At 42.4% G+C, this 18144-nt stretch overlaps 1 protein-coding gene across 1 annotated transcript in view; it reads left to right on the forward strand.

Annotated features, from left to right (window-relative positions):
- Window positions 1-241: 241 nt before the first annotated feature.
- The window catches only part of TLR7 (toll like receptor 7), a 101280-nt gene continuing 83377 nt past the window's right edge, over window positions 242-18144 (forward strand). The window contains exon 1 of the mRNA XM_027096578.1: window positions 242-345. Coding sequence (XP_026952379.1) covers window positions 307-345 — 39 coding nt within the window. The 5' untranslated portion in view covers window positions 242-306. The remainder of the gene's footprint in view (window positions 346-18144) is intronic.

Below are 18144 nucleotides of genomic sequence, written 5' to 3' on the forward strand. Positions count from 1 at the left end.
AAATATTGCTGAAAATGAAATTAATTTTAAAAAATGTATAACTGTGTGGTGATGGATGTTAACTAGACTTATAGTGGTGATCATTTGGCAATATATACAAGTATTGAATCATTATGTTGTACACCTGAAACTAATAATTCTATATGTCAATTACACCTCAGTTAAAGAAAATGAAATTGATGCCTGGGCCTTGCCCCCAGAGATTCTGACTTAATTGGCCTGCGGAGCATCCAAGTATCAGGATTATTAAAGACCCTCGATGACTTGATACTACTGTGCAGCTAAGCTTGAACCATCCCGTAGGGGATGATCCTTTCCTTCTTCAGGAAGATGGTTCTGACTCTAGTAAGTTACAATCAATTTAATTACACTTAATTGTAATTCTTGTACTCAGCTGAAAACTTATGCCTACTCTGCAGACATTTGGAGAGAATAGCAGCTTTCAGTTTATCTGAAGATTCAAATGTACCTAGATTAGAAATTTCTGATATTTGTTTTCACTTACCCCAAAACTGTGATTGCCAGGCACTTAGTAGCTTGGAATATTTGAGTTGTTTCTAATGCTTTGGTTTTATGGACAGAAAAAGACAATGTTTATTTTCTAGAAACACAAAGTATAAGATTCCATTGGTGAAAATAGAGTTATTACCAAAAAAAATGTTAAAATTAACAGTACTTAATCATTTGTAATAATGGGTTCAGCACACACTCCTTAATATCTAAGGAATTTCCAATGATTTTATTAATATGGGAATCTCCTTTAAAAAAGTGTTTTTAGGAGGGAAGCTTGAACCAAGAGAAAAGTAATAGAAGCAGTTTTATTTAACACCGTATTTTTCAGCACCATTGGTCAGTTAAACAACAGCAACAAAAAGCAGTTAAATCAAGGAGTCTTTTTTTTTTTATTGGAGTGTAGTTGATTTACAGTGTTGTGTTAGTTTCTGGTGTACAGCAAAATGGTTCAGGTTTATAGATGTGTGTGTATATATATATGTTCTTTTTCAGATTCTTTTCTATTATAGTTTATTACAAGATATTTATTACAGTTCCCTCTGCTATACAGTAGGACCTTGGTTATCTATTTTATATATAGTAGTGTGTATCTGTTAAACCCAAACTCCTAATTTATCCCTCCCCCCACTTCCCCTTTGGTACCTATAAGTTTGTTTTCTGTGTCTGTGACTCCGTTGCTGTTTCTTGTTTTGTTTTGTTTTTGTTTTTGTTTTTGTTTTGCGGTACGTGGGCCTCTCACCGCTGTGGCCTCTACCGTTGCGGAGCACAGGCTCTGGACACACAGGCTCAGCAGCCATGGCTCACGAGCCCAGCCGCTGTGCGGCATGTGGGATCTTCCCGGACCGGGGCACGAACCCGTGTCCCCCGCATCGGCAGGCGGACTCTGAACCACTGCGCCACCAGGGAAGCCCCCCCCGTTTCTGTTTTGTAAGTTCATTTGTATCATTTTTTTAGATTCCACATATAGTTGATGTCATATGATACTTGTCTTTCTCTGACTTACTTCACTTAGTATGATAATCTCTAGATCCATCCTTGTTGCTGCAAATGACATTATTTCATTCTTTTATTTACGGCTGGGTAGTATTCCACTGTATATATGCACCACATCTTCCTTATCCATTCATCTGTTGATGGCATTTAGGCTGCTTCCATGTCTTGGCTATTGTGAGCAGTGATGCTATGAGCATTGGGGTGCATGTATCTTTTCAAAGTATGGTTTTCTTCAGATACATGCCCAGGAGTGGGATTGCTGGATCATATGGTAGTTCTATTGTTAGTTTTTTAAGGAACCTCCATGCTGTTTTGCATAGTGGCTGCACCAATTTACATTCCCACCAACAGTGTAGGAGGGTTCCCTTCTCTCCACACCCAGGGACTCTTATTAAAAAAGGATCTGTATGTGACTTAAATATTGTATTTTAACTTGAATTATATAAATGGACTTATTTGGGGAGACAGTTCTCCACGGGTCTCTTGCAGTTCTGTACATCTCATGAGCAGAGACATTGAGAGCCTTGGTTCTGGATAATCTTTTCAAGGATGTTTATATAGCAAGCAGAAGATAGTAGATAGTTTTGTAAGACAGAGATAGCGTCCCTTTCTGGGGCAGGTGGCAGGTTTGATTGCTGTCTGGTCTAATAATAACAGTGCCTCCCTCTGGGCAAAATTCAGTGAGCTTTGCTTGCAACCCATTACAAATGTTTGGGTTCTCTAAACTCGGGGTTCCTCAGCTGTGATGCAAACCCTCTTCGTGCATAGCATCCACCCAGAGCCACTCCGTGGCATTGGGGGGACAAAGGGAACAGGTACCTGCTGTGCCACGAGTGCTAAAGTCCTTTGTCCCCGACCCAGGAGCATTAGCAATTATTTATCTTTTTTTAAACCCATTGCATTAGCAATTATTTATCTTTTTTAAAAAATTTTTTTTAATTTGCTTGTAAGGAATCTATCTTTTTTTTTAACATCTTTATTGGGGTATAATTGCTTTACAATGGTGTGTTAGTTTCTGCCTTATAACAAAGTGAATCAACACCATACACAAAAATAAGCTCAAAATGGATTAAAGACCTAAATGTAAGGCCAGAAACTATCAAACTCTTAGAGGAAAACATAGGCAGGACACTCTATGACATAAATCACAGCAAGATCCTTTTTGACCCACCTCCTCGAGAAATGGAAATAAAAACAAAAATAAACAAATGGGACCTAATGAAACTTCAAAGCTTTTGCACAGCAAAGGAAACCATAAACAAGACCAAAAGACAACCCTCAGAATGGGAGAAAATATTTGCAAATGAAGCAAATGACAAAGGATTAATTTCCAAAATTTACATGCAGCTCAATAACAAAAAAACAACCCAATCCAAAAATGGGCAGAAGACCTAAATAGACATTTTTTAAAATTTTAATTGGAGTGACAACTTAAAAACATATGCACAGCAATCTGAGTACAGACTCTGCAGATATTTTCCCCTTTTTATTTATCTCACATCTAACTTGATAGCTTATTTTTATTTATTTATTTATTTTTGGCTCTGTTGGGTCTTGTTTTTGTATCCATTCAGCGAGGTTATGTCTTTTGGTTGGAGCATTTAATCCATTCACGTTTGAAGTAATTATCGATATGTATGTTCCTGTTACCATTTTCTTAATTGTTTTGGGTTTGTTTTTGTAGGTTCTTTTCTTCTCTTGTGTTTCCCACTTAGAGAAGTTCCTTTAGCGTTTGTTGTAGAGCTGGTTTGGTGGTGCTGAATTCTCTTAGCTTTTGCTTGTCTGTAAAGCTTTTGATTTCTCCGTCGAATCTGAATGAGATCCTTGCCAAGTAGAGTAATCTTGGTTGTAGGTTCTTCCCTTTCATCACTTTAAGTATATCATGCCACTCCCTTCTGGCTTGCAGAGTTTCTGCTGAGAAACCAGCTGTTAACCTTATGGGAGTTCCCTTGTATGTTATTTGTCGTTTTTCCCTTGCTGCTTTCAATAATTTTTCCTTGTCTTTAATTTTTGCCAATTTGATTACTGTGTGTCTTGGCGTGTTTCTCCTTGGGTTTATCCTGTCTGGGACTCTCTGCACTTCCTGGACTTGAGTGGCTATTTCCTTTCCCATGTTAGGGAAGTTTTCGACTGTGGTCTCTTCAGATATTTTCTCAGGTCCTTTCTCTCTCTCTTCTCCTTCTGGGACCCCTATAATGAAAATGTTGTTGTGTTTAATGTTGTCCCAAAGGTCTCTTAGGCTGTCTTCATTTCTTTTCATTCTTTTTTGTTTATTCTGTTCCGCAGCAGTGAATTCCACCGTTCTGTCTTCCAGGTCACTTATCCGTTCTTCAACCTCAGTTATTCTGCTATTGATTCCTTCTAGTGTAGTTTTCATTTCAGTTATTGTATTGTTCATCTCTGTTTGTTCTTTAATTCTTCTAGGTCTTTTTGAAACAGTTCTGGCATCTTCCCGATCTTTGCCTCCATTCTTTTTCCGAGGTCCTGGATCATCTTCACTATCATTATTCTGAATTCTTTTTCTGGAAGGTTGCTTATCTCCATTTCATTTAGTTGTTTTTCTGGGGTTTTATCTTGTTCCTTCATCTGGTACATAGCCCTCTGCCTTTTCATCTTGTCTGTCTTTCTGTGAATGTGTTTTTTGTTCCACAGGCTGCAGGATTGTAGTTCTTCTTCTGCTGTCTGCCCTCTCTCATTCAGTATTGTAATACATGACTTTTAGAGGCTGCATAGTATTCTAAAGTAAAATGTTTTGAATCCAGTATCCTTCAAAGAATCTGAAACAGCAGTTTTTGCCTTAAATACATATCCCTTTACCTTTCTCTTGTATATATCACAAGTGGTAGACCATCACTTTGGTGGTTCTGAATGAACCGTGCTTCCCAATATTCATGTTCTTCTGGAGTGCCTTTCCTTATTGACTCTGGGCTTGGCCAATAAGTAGGACATTAGCAAGGATGATGCAAACGAGGCTTAGTAGTGCTTGCACACTGGGGCTTATCTATATTGAAATGCTCACTCTTAGGATCTAATCACCTTGAAAAGAAGCCCGCTCTAGCCACATGGAAAGAAAAAGAGCAAGAAGTCACAGCCTCCCCACCATCCCCACTGCGGCACCAGACAGGCGAACAAAGCCATCTGACTGCAGTCTCGTGGAAAACCCCAAACGCGACAAACAGAACAGCCCAGCAGAGCCCCGGCCAAATGACAGAACGGTGAACAAATATAACGGTTGCTGTTTTAAGCCGATGCATTTTGGAGTGCTTTGTTACACAGCAATAAATCATTGAAACATGATAGCTTTTAATATGAACGGTTACGTCAAATATAAGTTCAAAAAGGACTTTTTGTTATTATCTGGTTGAATTGCTGAGGTCCTGGCTGATTAGATGACTTTCAGAAAGAACATGGGCAGTGGAGTCAAAAAAAACATGAATTGCAACCCGGTTTTGCATATTAGATATATGACTTCTTGAAGTATCAGCTTCCTCGGGGGCAAACCAGGTTTTAACAATAGCTACCTCGGGACTTCCCTGGTGGCGCGGTGGTTAATAATCCGCCTGCCATTGCAGGGGACGCAGTTTCGATCCCTGGTCCAGGAAGATCCCACATGCCACGGAGTAACTAAGCCTGTGCACCACAACTACTGAGCCTGCGCTCTAGAGCCTGCGAGCCACAGCTACTGAGCCCACGTGCCACAACTACTGAAGCCCGCGCGCCAAGAGCCCATGCTCCACAACAAGAGAAGCCACCACAATGAGAAGCTCGCGCACCAGTGAAGAGTAGCCCCTGCTCGCCACAACTGGAGAAAGCCCACGTGCAGCAGTGAAGACCCAATGCAGAAATAAATAAATAAATAGGTAGATAAATAAATAAATAAAAACAATAGACACCTCACAGGTGTTTTATTCTTAGGCTCTGAGAGTGATGGTGCTTCTAACTCAATGGCGTGATAAACATGAAGGAATGTACTGGTGTGAGGTCACATTTTTATTACAAAGCCATGTCTCTCATATCCCAAGCAAGTGTTCTTGCCACTATACCTCAGTACTAATGAATCCACTTATGAGTCTACGAAAACCAAATGGCAAGAGGGATTATCTGTAATGCCCACCTGGCAAAACTGCTTCTGATTTTCCAAGGCAAGAGGCAGAGCTGCTTAGCGACCATTACCTCCATAAATAACCTTTTCTCTTTTTAACTAAGTCATCCACTCCATTATTTGCATCAGGGCCTTTTTTCAAAGCATTTGATCCTTTGGACTCATCTGGTACACTCTAATATTTATGTGGGACCAGCCCTCAACACGAAAGAAGGGTTTTTTTAATATGAATTTGCATATCCTGTCAAGGACTTTTTCAGAACACTTTCATTTCAAGGTAAAATGAAACTTACAGGACTAAGCAGAGAAATGCTTCACATTTCAGTTTAAAGGAGGGGGGTAATAAAGATGTTAAAAAAATAAAATAAAAATTTTTTAAAAAGGAGGGGGGAATGAAGCAAAAGACAAGGTTAATTATGACACTGGGGCTTTACAATGCTAAAAATATACTATATACGAAGGAGCTATGGAAGCTGTGTTCTATTTCTACGTGTCCTTTACAAAGAGCAGGCTCATGGTACCTGCAAATTTCTTTTTTTATTATTAGTTTTTATTGGAGCTTTATTAGTTTTATCGTTGCTTTACAGTGTTGTGTTAGTTTGAAAATTTCTAGTAAAGATTTTTATTTGAAAAGCGTTCATGGTTGTATCTAACTGAAAGGGTTAACATTTTAACCTTGTTATAAAAATAGTATGATGCTTGTCATTAAAGTTCTCTCTCCTTTTCCTCAAGCCAACCCTGACTTTCAGCATGCAGGAGTGGGAACAGCCAACAGAAATTGGGGAAGCACTGGGGTCCTGTTTGCATTCGCATGCTCGCCCAAATAGAGAAACATTAAGATGTTATACTTCCCCATGCTGGGAACACAGCATTAACTGGACTAGAGCAATTTATTTAAGGGCTTTATTGAGGTTCCCAACAGCTTTAGGAGAGTATGTATGATGCTAAGTTTCCATTCAACCCCTTTGATGTCTATGTCAGAGTCAGATGGCAGCAATGGGGCTCAAACCTGGGGTTTCTGTACCCAGCTGTATACTTGTTCACCCACCACTCTGGATGCCACTTAAGCCTGGACTTCCTTTTAATTTCAGAAACTTAATCTTAGGAGTCCTTCAACGTTTAATTCCACCAAGGGCCCTTTCAATCTTCTTTATTTCCATCTAAAAGGAAAAAAGAAATGCGGTGAGACTTAGAAAACGTAGTATGAGGTAACCCAGCCAATGAGAGGCCTGTCCTCACAAGATGAATAGAAGCACTCTATCCTCTTCATCCAGTCATTTCTCTTGAGCTAACTAACCCGGGGGGGCCTGGGCCCACGACGTCACCCAGATGCGGGTAGCTCACGGGGGCCACGACTAGCTCTTCTTCTCAAAACTGACCTAAGTGATCAAATTATTCTTATTTTCATAATCACTTTCATTTTTATCATTATGAAGAATGATTTTTAAATACCAACTCTGAACGAGATGCTGGGGACAATGCATCCTTAACTCAAGGGGTCTGCAATATCATTAGGGACCTAGCAGATAGAATCAAAGATAAATAACAATACAAGAAAGCATAATAGTATATTCCCTCGGGATCTTACCATATAAAACCTGGATGTGCCTTTACTGGTCACACACCCTCATCCCTCACTTTATAGATGAGTAAGCAGATTTATTTTTATGTAGTCAAATTTTTTGATGTTTTCTTTCAGACTCTGGGGTCGTTGCTGTTGGTCTTCGTTTGTTGTTGTTGTCATACTTAGAATGACTTTCCCACTTCAAGATTATAAAAATATTTATCTGGGTTTCTTCCAGTACTTTTAATGTTCAATGTCTTACATTTAAATTTTTGAGCCATATGAAATTAATTTTGATGTAAGAAACAAGGTAAGACTACAGCTTAATTTTTTTCTAAGCTTTAAGCCAGTTGCCCAACTTTATCTTAATAATTCCTTTTGCCATTGATGTGAATTTAATGTCCCATATGTGCTTTTTTTAAAAATTAATTTATTTTTATTTTTGGATGTGTTGGGTCTTTGTTGCTGCGCGCAGGCTGTCTCTCTAGTTGCGGCGAGCAGGGGCTACTCTTGGTTGCGGTGTTTGGGCTTCTCATTGCAGTGACTTCTCTTGTTGTGGAGCACGGGCTCTAGGCATGTGGGCTTCAGTAGTTGTGGCAAGTGGGCTCAGTAGTTGTGGCGCATGGGCTCTAGGTGCTCGGGCTTCAGTAGTTGTGGCTCCCAAGCTCTAGAGCGCAGGCTCAGTAGTTGCGGCGCATGGGCTTAGTTGATCCGCGGCATGTGGGATCTTCTCGGACCAGGGCTCGAACCCATGTCCCCTGCATTGGCAGGCAGATTCTTAACCACTGCACCACCAGGGAAGTCCCTCCCATGTGTGCTTTTACTTAACTTTGCTATCTCCTCCTTTTCACTGATGTACTGGCACTATGCCATTGTAGGCAATGCAGCATTTATGATGTGTTTATAGATCGAGAAGAGGAATCCTCCCTTTGTTACTTTTTCATTCAGAAGTTACCTGACTATTCTTACCAGGGGTCTTAACCCAGTCAGATCCAATACCTCATTTTTATGAGAGATATCTGGTCATGTACCCTTTACTATCCAGAGGAGATGACATTTATGGATAACATAACCGTAATCTTTGTTATAAATGAAAAATGCCCAGCTGTGACCTCTAGCCCTAATAACCATCTATTTCTCTTCATCTGTTTCCATCTTCTTTGCATCTTCAAGGGTCCTGAGAGAAAACAAGTGGCACACTCTGAGTCAGAAATTGATGAGTTTAGCAAAGTGACTATTCATAACAGTGTGGACAGGATTTAGGGAAATCCCCAACAATGGTGTGGCGTTTCACGGGTTGAGTCTTCACAGTCACAGGCTTCAAGTGGCAAGGCGAAGGAACAATTAGTGGAATTCAGGAAGAGTGGCCATGAGGGGGGAGCATCACCTGACCAGAGCATCATTGCAGGGTGGCAGCCATCCCACAGCATTGGAGAGGGAGGGAGCCCAGGGGTAAATACTCTGACCTTTTCCCCATTGGGCAAACCCATCCGGAAATCTGCCAGCTAGTGATGAAGTTTGTACAGCTCAGCCTCTCGGGACACAGAGCCGGGTGGGAAGGCATGGAGCGTGGATTTGAGGGGCAAATGCATAGCAAGCAGCCTGCTAGGTAAGGCATCGTTGTCCCCTGCCCGTCTATCACCTGCTTTGTTCGCAAGTGTTTCATGTCAGTTTTCTTCCCAAGTATTTCATATTTTTGTTGCTGTTTTGCGTGGAATCTCTCCTATTATCCATCTGGATTAGTTATTGTTTATATGTGAGAAAGCTATTGATTTTTACATATTGATTGTGTGGCAAAGTGGTTTGCTAAGAGGGCATTTGATTTTTGCTTGTGTGACTATCACTTACATGGTATGTGACCTGGGGAAAGTCCAGTATCTTTTCTGCATTAATTCTATTATTTGTTTAAACAAAAGAAGGATAATAAGATATTTACTTCATTTTTTTAGTATTTAATGAGATCGTACATATTAGGCAGTTAAAAGTGTCTGGTTCATAATAAACTCTCAATAAAGATGACTTATTATTGTATCTAATAGTTTTTCAGCTGATCTGGGGCACTATTGACTTTTCAATTCAGTAGATTAACCCTGATGGCTGTCAGCTGTTTTTCTTGTGACATACTTGGCAGTTTTCAAATTCTCTCCAGGGCAACTGGGCGGACTAAAGACCTTTAAACATAACTACTGATATTTTGACTCTACCTCCAAAAGGCACCAATAATCAGTTCAAAAGGGAGCGATTCTCCTGGGAACCCCACTTTGAGAAGCAGGTTTTACATGACCCTGGACTGCAAGTGCAGCTGCCCTCGTTTCATTGAAGTGAGGGAAACAACTGGAAGCTCTGCCACTGCTTAGAAACCAGAGTCCCTTTCAGCTGGGCCTAAGACAGAATGAGGGAAATTTAGGCGTGTCTCTAAGATACTTGTAGAACAGTGGTCCTCAATCTGGGGCACTTTTGCGCCCCGGGGGATATTTTGCAATGTCTGTGATTGTCAAGGGGCAGTGCTACTGGCATCTAGCGGGTTCAAGTCAGGGATGCTGCTAAACATCTTACAATGCCACAAAGAATTATCTCACCAAAAATGGCAGTAGTGCTGAGATGGAGAAACTCCTAGAAAAAAGGAGATCGATCAACCAGGTTGCTTGGATGTAGACATGACATTGCCCCGATTGTGGTGGTAGAAATAAGAGGAAGCTGCTGCTTCTGCGGACCTCATGTCTGAGATAGCTTAAATACTCACGCTCCTCCCCCCAACCCCTAACCTTGTCTTTGCACTTGGAAGCTCCACGGCTGGCAGCCTGGAGTCTCTGTGACTCTAGGTTTCCTGCAGCCTATCTCTTCACTTCAGAAGACTCCAGACCTCGAATCACTCCATGCAGCCGAGAAAGGTATTTTCAGCACTGGGACAAACTCAGATCATTTAAATAACTAGACCTATGAGCCATTCTCAGAGAGAGGGGAGGGGAGGAGAGGGAACCCAAATCACATGCAAAAGAAAAATTTCTTTTAGAATCTAATGAGTTTTTGTAGTCTCAAATGTCATATCTTCGAAGATAAAGTAGATTTTTTTAATAATGTTAGAAATGGTTTTCTGGAGTGCGTCCCTAGTCTAGATAACTTTCAGGAAGTAAATGCTATTAATAGGTGTTTTCAGCAGCATGTCTTAGAGCCATGTTCTCAGCACGCTTTGAAGCTTCAGTACTTTGCTGTCTCTGAAATGTAAAGTTTGGTGTTTTCTCTTTACCTTAGTTGATGCTATTGGGTCCATCTCAGGCTGATCTTGACACCTCTCATGCTCTGCTCTCTTCAACCCGACCTCTCTGTTTCATTTTGGAAGAAGACTAGAAATGGTAAGGACAGCTAAGAGATCCCTAAAAAGTGTTATCTGTCATTTTTTTGTGGGAAGAACTGAAACCGGCCGGCAAGAGAGATGTTTAAGTATCTGTACTTCGGTTATTTGCTGAGGAAAACCTCTTCCATGATCTCTCACAATCAAGATTAATCATGGGGGTATTTTGTAATTTCAGATTAATCAATACTTGCTCTGTGCAACTTCCGACAGGAGTTACTGCATCCCACCCTGAGGAAGAGTGGATGTTTGAATTGGGGAAATAGCTTCTATGGGTCTAACTTTTTTCACCTCACCTTTTCAGCTTTAAAACTGTAGAAATCACTGAAGTTCCTTTCTGCTTTTTCTAGCGTTTGGTGGCGTCTGAACGAGTATGTGTGTGTGGCAGCAGGGGCAGACGGGCAGGAGTAGGAATACAGGAGCCTGGGCTCGCGTAAGGTCACAGAAAAGCAGAAGCGGACCGGACGTAAAGCAGTCGGGGAAATGGGACCTTAGTACAGGATTGGGCTCAGTTCCACATACAGCAGAGACACGTGGGGATTTATAGGCCAGGAACAGAGTGAGGGTCAGTGGTTGGAAAATTACTAAGAGGAAACATCAGGGTTAGGGGGTGTTCTGGCTGGACCGACCTGACGGGGTTCTTGCTGAAAGCAGGCCAGGGAGATGGGATATCATCACCTGGGGGATGGTAGGGATGAGAGACTTGATCAGATAGCAGGGATGATCAGATAGCGTGGTCAGGGATTCTGGCTAAACTGACCTAACAGGATTCTTGCTAAAACTGGCCACATGGACACAAAAGCCCCCAAATCAAGGCCTAGTGACTTAGAGAAGGCTGACTAAAGTTTAGTCGAGGAGAGAGTCTGTCAGTGCTGGCTCTCCCAGTCACTAGCTGGGGGACCTTGGGCGTATCACCTCAGCCCTCTGAAGCTCAACGTTTTTTGGCTATAAAATGAGCATTGCTGTACCTCTCCAGTTGCCTTGCAGGGCCGTTGTAGGGGCTCAGATAACAAAACATATGTTCAGATCCTTTGCAAGTGCTGTGCGGTATTAGGTATGCCTAAAGTTCTTCACAAAAAGACATCAGTGACCTTTTCTTGAAATTATTTTGTCACCCCAATTAGACACAATGGAGTGCCTGCACCAGGAACCCACTCTGACTTCTAGATCTGAATGTTGGCGCCTGGGCTCATTTCGTGTCTAAGGTCTAATGAAGAGTTAACCACAGGGCACTATGTTACAAAAGAAGCAACCGCTTAAAGTTTCATTTCCTAGAAACGCAGATGTCTATTTTTAGGCCAACCCATGCCCGCATCTGCCTTTGCCCCTTGAGGGATGGCATGGTAGGGTTGATTGTAATAAACAGAGCTCACATTTATTGACCACTTACTACAAACTGAGCATCATGCTAAGGGCTGGATGTCTCTGTGTCGATTTCACCCTCCAAGCAGCCTTGTGAGGCACAGATGAGGGAGCTGGGGCTTCAAGAGGGTTAAGAGCTTGTGATCTTGGCTGGGCAGCTCGACTCTGGTAGCGAGACCCCTCTGCTCTACCTCGACCAAGCTGGCCCGGCACACACTTCCACCCGGGACACAGTCAGTCACCGTGGGCTTCAATTATGATAATTTACTCCTGAAAAAAAATTGGGATATCTTTTATAAGGAAAGATGAAAACAACTTTTAAAAGAAGAAATAGAAAAGACCAAAAAGCATAGGAAAATTATTCAATCTTATGAATACTTATAGGTCAGACCCTTTGATATGGAAACTCCACTTCTAGAAACTCTTAAAGAAACAATCAGGGATGTCACAAACAATTTACAAAGATAGTCTATGCAGCATGGCAAAGGGAATATCTCACGTCCAGTGTTGGGAAGGGGTTAATTAATTGTGGTCCACCCATTAAGTGGAATGTTATGTAACCATCAAATCATATTTCTTAAAAGAATAGTGAATGACATAAGAAAATACTCATGATATAATGGTAAATGGAAAAAGCAAGCTAGAAATTAAGTATCGTATATTCCTGATGTTTTTAATGCACGTACTAGACACTTACTAAACGTTGGTTAATCTGTGATGACGGTTTGCCTGAGTAAATGGGTTACCTATTTTTCTTAATAGTTTCGCAAGAGAGCCCTGCGTTCTAACCATTTGACAGTTGAGAAATCAGAGGCTCAGGAGGGAAAGTGATTCACCAAAGTCAGAGAGCGCTTAGGTGGCAGAATAAGGATTTACAATCAAACCTTTCCACTGACGAAGCCCCCGCTAGTACTGAACTGCTTCTCACTGTGTGAAATAGACGCAGGAATAGGGAGGTGAGTGTTAGAGGGAACATGCCAAAGTAACAGTAGTTAACTGTAGCAAATTTCTTCATCGCCAGAGAGATAATAAGGAATTCGTTTACTAAATTATTCAAAATTGATGGTTTAAAAGTCGGGAAGATGGTGTTGAAATTAAAAACAGTCATTACAAATGAACCAACCAGTGTCTTTGCACCCCACGAATAGATCATTGATATCTCTGAAGCCCACCAAAGTTTAGGCCTGGGATAGCAAATGATGGCCGTGGGTCATATCCAGCCTGCCACCTGTTTTTGTATAGCCCACAAACTAAGAATTTTTTTTATCTCTTTAAATGATTGAAAAAGTCGAAGGAAGATACTGTTTTGTGGCCCATAAAAGTTATATTAAAGTCAATTTTTCGTGCCCACAATAGCTTTATTGTTAGTGTATTTGTTTACATATTGTCTATAACTGCTTTTGCGCTGCAGGGACAAATCTGAGTAGTTGTGACTGGCCCATTACAAAAAAATGTGCCAGTTGTGCTTTATGTGAAAAGGGGGATAGGGTATAATGTCAAGTAAGATTTAATATCTTACGGTCTTGGGTGCCTGTTGTGATGCGTAGTAGCTGTTGAGTTCCTAATTTATGTAAGACAACTTTATATCATTTTACTCTTTTATTTTGAAAGCTAGGTCTGTTGGGCTAAAATGGTAGAAGGGAAATGATACAAAGTCTCTTTATTTAAGTAAGTGGGTTATATCCTTGTACTTAATTTTTTGGTTGTTATATAATGAAACTTTGATGTCCATGGTAATTACATTTTACAGAGGTTAGCCTATAATTAGGAATATTTCAGAATTTGCAAAAAGGGGATATTTGGTCCTAAGTCTTTTAGGGAAATTCCCAGTGGAGGCTGGCCTATAAAACAATAGCACATAACTTCCCTTATTCTCTGCCCCTCCCTTAGCCCCTAGGGTGATACATACAGTGCACATCTGGTTTTCAAACAATTCAGTGTCATGGCAACGTGACAAAAGGTTAGTGAATTCAAATTCAGGGGTTTCCCACAATTGCTCCCCACTCCTTGCCTCTTCCAGGTTTCTTTCTCCTGATTCTCCAGTTGGCCATCACCTCTGGTTCAACGCAGCCCATCCATTTACGGGATCCCCCCCCCCCCGCGCCATGACATCCTTTGCTTCCATAGCTTGGTTTCAGTGACTCCCTCCACCAGAAATGCATATTCCAGCACTTCCTTTTCAACTCAGGCAACGTGGCTGTTTTTCTGCTCTGTGATCTTAAAAATAAATGGGAGGGGTAGCTGAGGGCACCTAGCTGTTGTCCCCTGAAGTCTGGCTCATAGTAGCCCGCAGGTATGTTGGCCTTCAGACTGGCTACTGGGTAGATGAGCGGAGGATGGAGAAGAATTTTGCTGCAAGTCATTAAATCTAACCAGATCATAGCCATGCAAAATTATATAATAAAGACCAGAAGGGGAATACCGATGTAATACAGAAAGGTGAGAGGTTCTACCTGCCACCAGGTAATCACACCCAACTTCGTCTTCCTGGAGGGCTCTCTCCACCTTCCCCTCTCCTACCCCCAGCCCCTCGTGCCGGCTGCTCACTCTTAGCTGATAACCCAGCTTCCTGCTTCCCCGACTGCATCAGAGAATTGGAAGAGCAATTGGGAGAGATGGCCCACTGGCGCCCCTCTGCTTGTGTGCCCGCCTAGAGCTTCTGCACCCACCCGTCCTGCCTGACCTCCTGTCCAGTTACCCAGCATCGTGTAGCAGATCCCCCCAAAACCCACTGGCTTGATACCACCACTGTCCTGGAGTGTTATATGTGGCGGGCCCACGGGTTGACTGGGTTCACTGAGGCGTCTGTGGCGCTGGGTGTGTCCGCCACTTGCAGTCGGTGTCTGGGGCTGGACTCACCCCCGCACAGTTCTGGTGCCTGGATGGGGAGACTCCACAGCTGCGGGCTGCCACTGGCTCCACGTGGTCTCTCCAATATGGAAGCTGTGCTGTCCCCGGGCTTCTTCCAAGGCTGGTGGCTCAGAGCTCCAGTTCAAGTGGAGAGAGAGACAAAGAGATCACGAGAGAAGGAGTGCTTGGTGAGGTGAAAACACTCCCACCTTTTCTGTCCCAGCCTGGCAAGTCCTGCAACATCGCTTCTTCGGCTGCTCTCCTCCAGATACGGAAAAAAGCCTGCCCAGGTTCAAAGGAGGATGGGAGATAGGTGAACCAATTTGCAGACTCTTAAACTAAGGATGGAATTTTTATAATCCCTGCCAAAGCCAGTCTCCCCGCTAGTGCGCTGGGTCACCTCCCTGCTTTCCTCCCCTGTCTCTCCTGCATCTTCTTCGGCATTATTATTTACGATGGGGGTTTGGGGAAGTTTTTTCCGCACTCTCACCAGCATTACAACATGCTGTTATGCTTGCCATCCTCAGATATATCCTCTTGACCCTCTTGGCCCCGGGAACTACCACCGGTATCTTTGTTCCCAGAAATGTTTGCTGCCGGCAGCTCCTCCCCTCACATGCTTCCAAGAACTTGGAAGTCATATTTGCTTTGGCTTCACCTTCAGAATCTATCCAGTATCTGGCAAGTTCTCACCACCTCCACCCCTGCCAGCTGGGGCTTTTGCTTGAATTACCGTAATAGCCTCTTGCCTGGTCTCCACGCTTCCACCCTTCCCCTCGTTGTCTCTTTCAACACAGCAACCAGCATGATCCTTCTAACATGAAGTCAGACCGTAGCACTCTTCGGCTGAAAACCTTGCCATGGATCGGCCTGCCGCTCCTTGTTGGGATGGCCGACTAGGCCCTGTAGGCATCCTCAGCGTGGGCCTGGGGCCCCTCCCTCTTTGTTTTTTAAATTGATTTATTTTATTTATTTTTGGCTGCGTTGGGTCTTCGTTGCTGCGCACAGGCTTTCTCTAGTTGCGACGAGCAGGGGCTACTCTTTGTTGCTGTGCGCGGGCTTCTCATTGCGGTGGCTTCTCTTGTTGCGGAGCACGGGCTCTAGGCGCGCGGGCTTCAGTAGTTGTGGCACCTGGGCTCAGTAGTTGTGCCTCGCGGGCTCTAGAGCGCAGGCTCAGTAGTTGTGGCGCACGGGCTTAGTTGCTCCACGGCATGAAGGATCTCCCCGGCCCAGGGCTCGAACCCGTGTCCCCTGTGTTGACAGGTGGATTCTTTTTTTGCCTTTTTTTTTTTAAACATCTTTATTGGAGTATGATTGCTTTACAATGTTCTGTTAGTTTCTGCTGTATAACAAAGTGAATCAGCTATATGCATACGTATATCCCCATATCCCCTCCCTCTTGCGTCACCCTCCCACCCTCCCTATCCCACCCCTCTAGGTGGTTACAAAGCACCAAGCTGATCTCCCTGTGCTATGCAGCTGTTTTCCACTAGCTATCTATTTTACATTTGGTAGTGTATATATGAAGATATACAGATGGCCAACAAACTCATGAAAAGATGCTCAACATCACTAATTATTAGGGAAATACACATCGAAACTACAGTGAGCTATCACCTGACACCGGTCAGAAAGGCCATCATCAAAAAATCTAGAAACAATAAATGCTGGAGACGGTGTGGAGAAAAGGGAACCCTCTTGCACTGTTGGTGGGAATGTAAATTGATACAGCCATTATGGAGACCAGTATGGAGGTTCCTTAAAAAACTAAAAATAGAACTACCATATGACCCAGCAACCCCACTACTGGGCATATACCCTGAGAAAACCATAATTCAGAAAGAGACAAGCACCACAGTGTTCATTGCAGCACTTTTTCCAATAGGCAGGTGGATTCTTAACCACTGTGCCACCAGTGAAGCCCTGCTTAGACCGTTGTGAAAGAACAGCAGCCTGAGGTTCTGGGGGTCTAGGAAGGAGCACTGAGGTCAGTTAGCTCAGTCCCCATAGTGTGTAGATGAGAAAATCAAGGTTTAGGAGAATTCAGTCAGTAGATGTTCATCAGAGCAGTTGACTTTCTTTAAGTTTAATTTTTATTTATTTTTTATTGAAGTATAGTTGATTTACAATATTGTGTTAGTTTCAGGTGTACAGTAAAGTGATTCGGTTATACATACATACATATGTGTGTGTGTATCTATATTCTTTTTTCATTCTATTCCATTGTAGGTTATCACAGAATATTGAGTAGAGTTCCCTGTGCTCTGCGGTAGGTCCTTGTTGTTTATCTATTTTATATATAGTAGTGTGCATCTGTTAATCCGCTGCTCCCAATTTATCCCTCCCCCCTTTCCCAAACAAACCATAAGTTCGTTTCCTATGTCTGTGAGTCTCTTTCTATTTTGTAAATAAGTTCATTTGTATAATTTTTTTTAGATTCTACATATATCATATGATATTTGTCTTACTTCACTTAGTATGATAATCTCTAGGCTGACTCCTGATCTGACTTTGAGTTCACAGGAGCTAAGCCCCAGAATACATAAACATGAGAAGTCAGACTAATCCTGGTCTTCCTCTAACTTGTTGCAAAACTCAAACCACTGAAACTCATTTCCTCCCTCCTGCCATCTGTCCTTCTATGTCCTCAGATTGCATCCATGTCAGGAGCTTGCAAAATCTTGAAGCTAAAAACAGTCAGCAAAGCACAAAGTTAGACTCATCTAAGTCCATGTGTTTTCCTATTAGGAGTCATAGCTCTACAACCGTAGGCATTCTAGCAGGAATCTAAAATGGATCTCACATCAGGAGAATACACTTCTGAATACAGTCCTGCCACAAAAATGAGGCATCTAATGGGACACGTGTCGCCTCTTCAGAGGGTTGTGTATTCAAGCTTCTGTTTGAAGGGTGGGCAGGCAGCCTTACCTTTAGGCCTGACTAGACCCCATCCCACAAACTCTTCTTTCTCCCCTGCCGTGGATTTCCCTGAAAGCAGAGAGTTCTCTGCTTGGGAATATACACGGCTTCTGAGACGCAGCGGTGGAGGAATTTGGTTCCTAATTGGGCAGGAATGGTGTCTAACTCATCATCATTCCCCTCCTGCATCTCACGTAGTGCCTTGCATGGAGGAGATTATTGAGAGAACAGAACACCTGTGCATACAGAATCAAACATTCCCATTTTTACCACAATTAGCTCACAAATTGAGCATCCAAATTTACCCAGTGTATTTGCATGTGTAATTAGCTATGATTCATGACTAAAGCCGGGCCTATTATGGTGTATTATGCTATTTTACAAATCAAATTCCTGAAAGCCTTATGTTTGGGGCAATCACTGCCAAAAAAGAAAAAAAAAAACAAAATAACGTGGATTATTTGTATGAAATGAAAAAAAAGAAGCCTG

Source organism: Aethalodelphis obliquidens, unplaced genomic scaffold, assembly GCF_003676395.1.
Source record: "Aethalodelphis obliquidens isolate GAN/ISIS:26980383/991018 unplaced genomic scaffold, ASM367639v1 scaffold104, whole genome shotgun sequence".
NCBI classification, from domain to species: domain Eukaryota; kingdom Metazoa; phylum Chordata; class Mammalia; order Artiodactyla; family Delphinidae; genus Aethalodelphis; species Aethalodelphis obliquidens.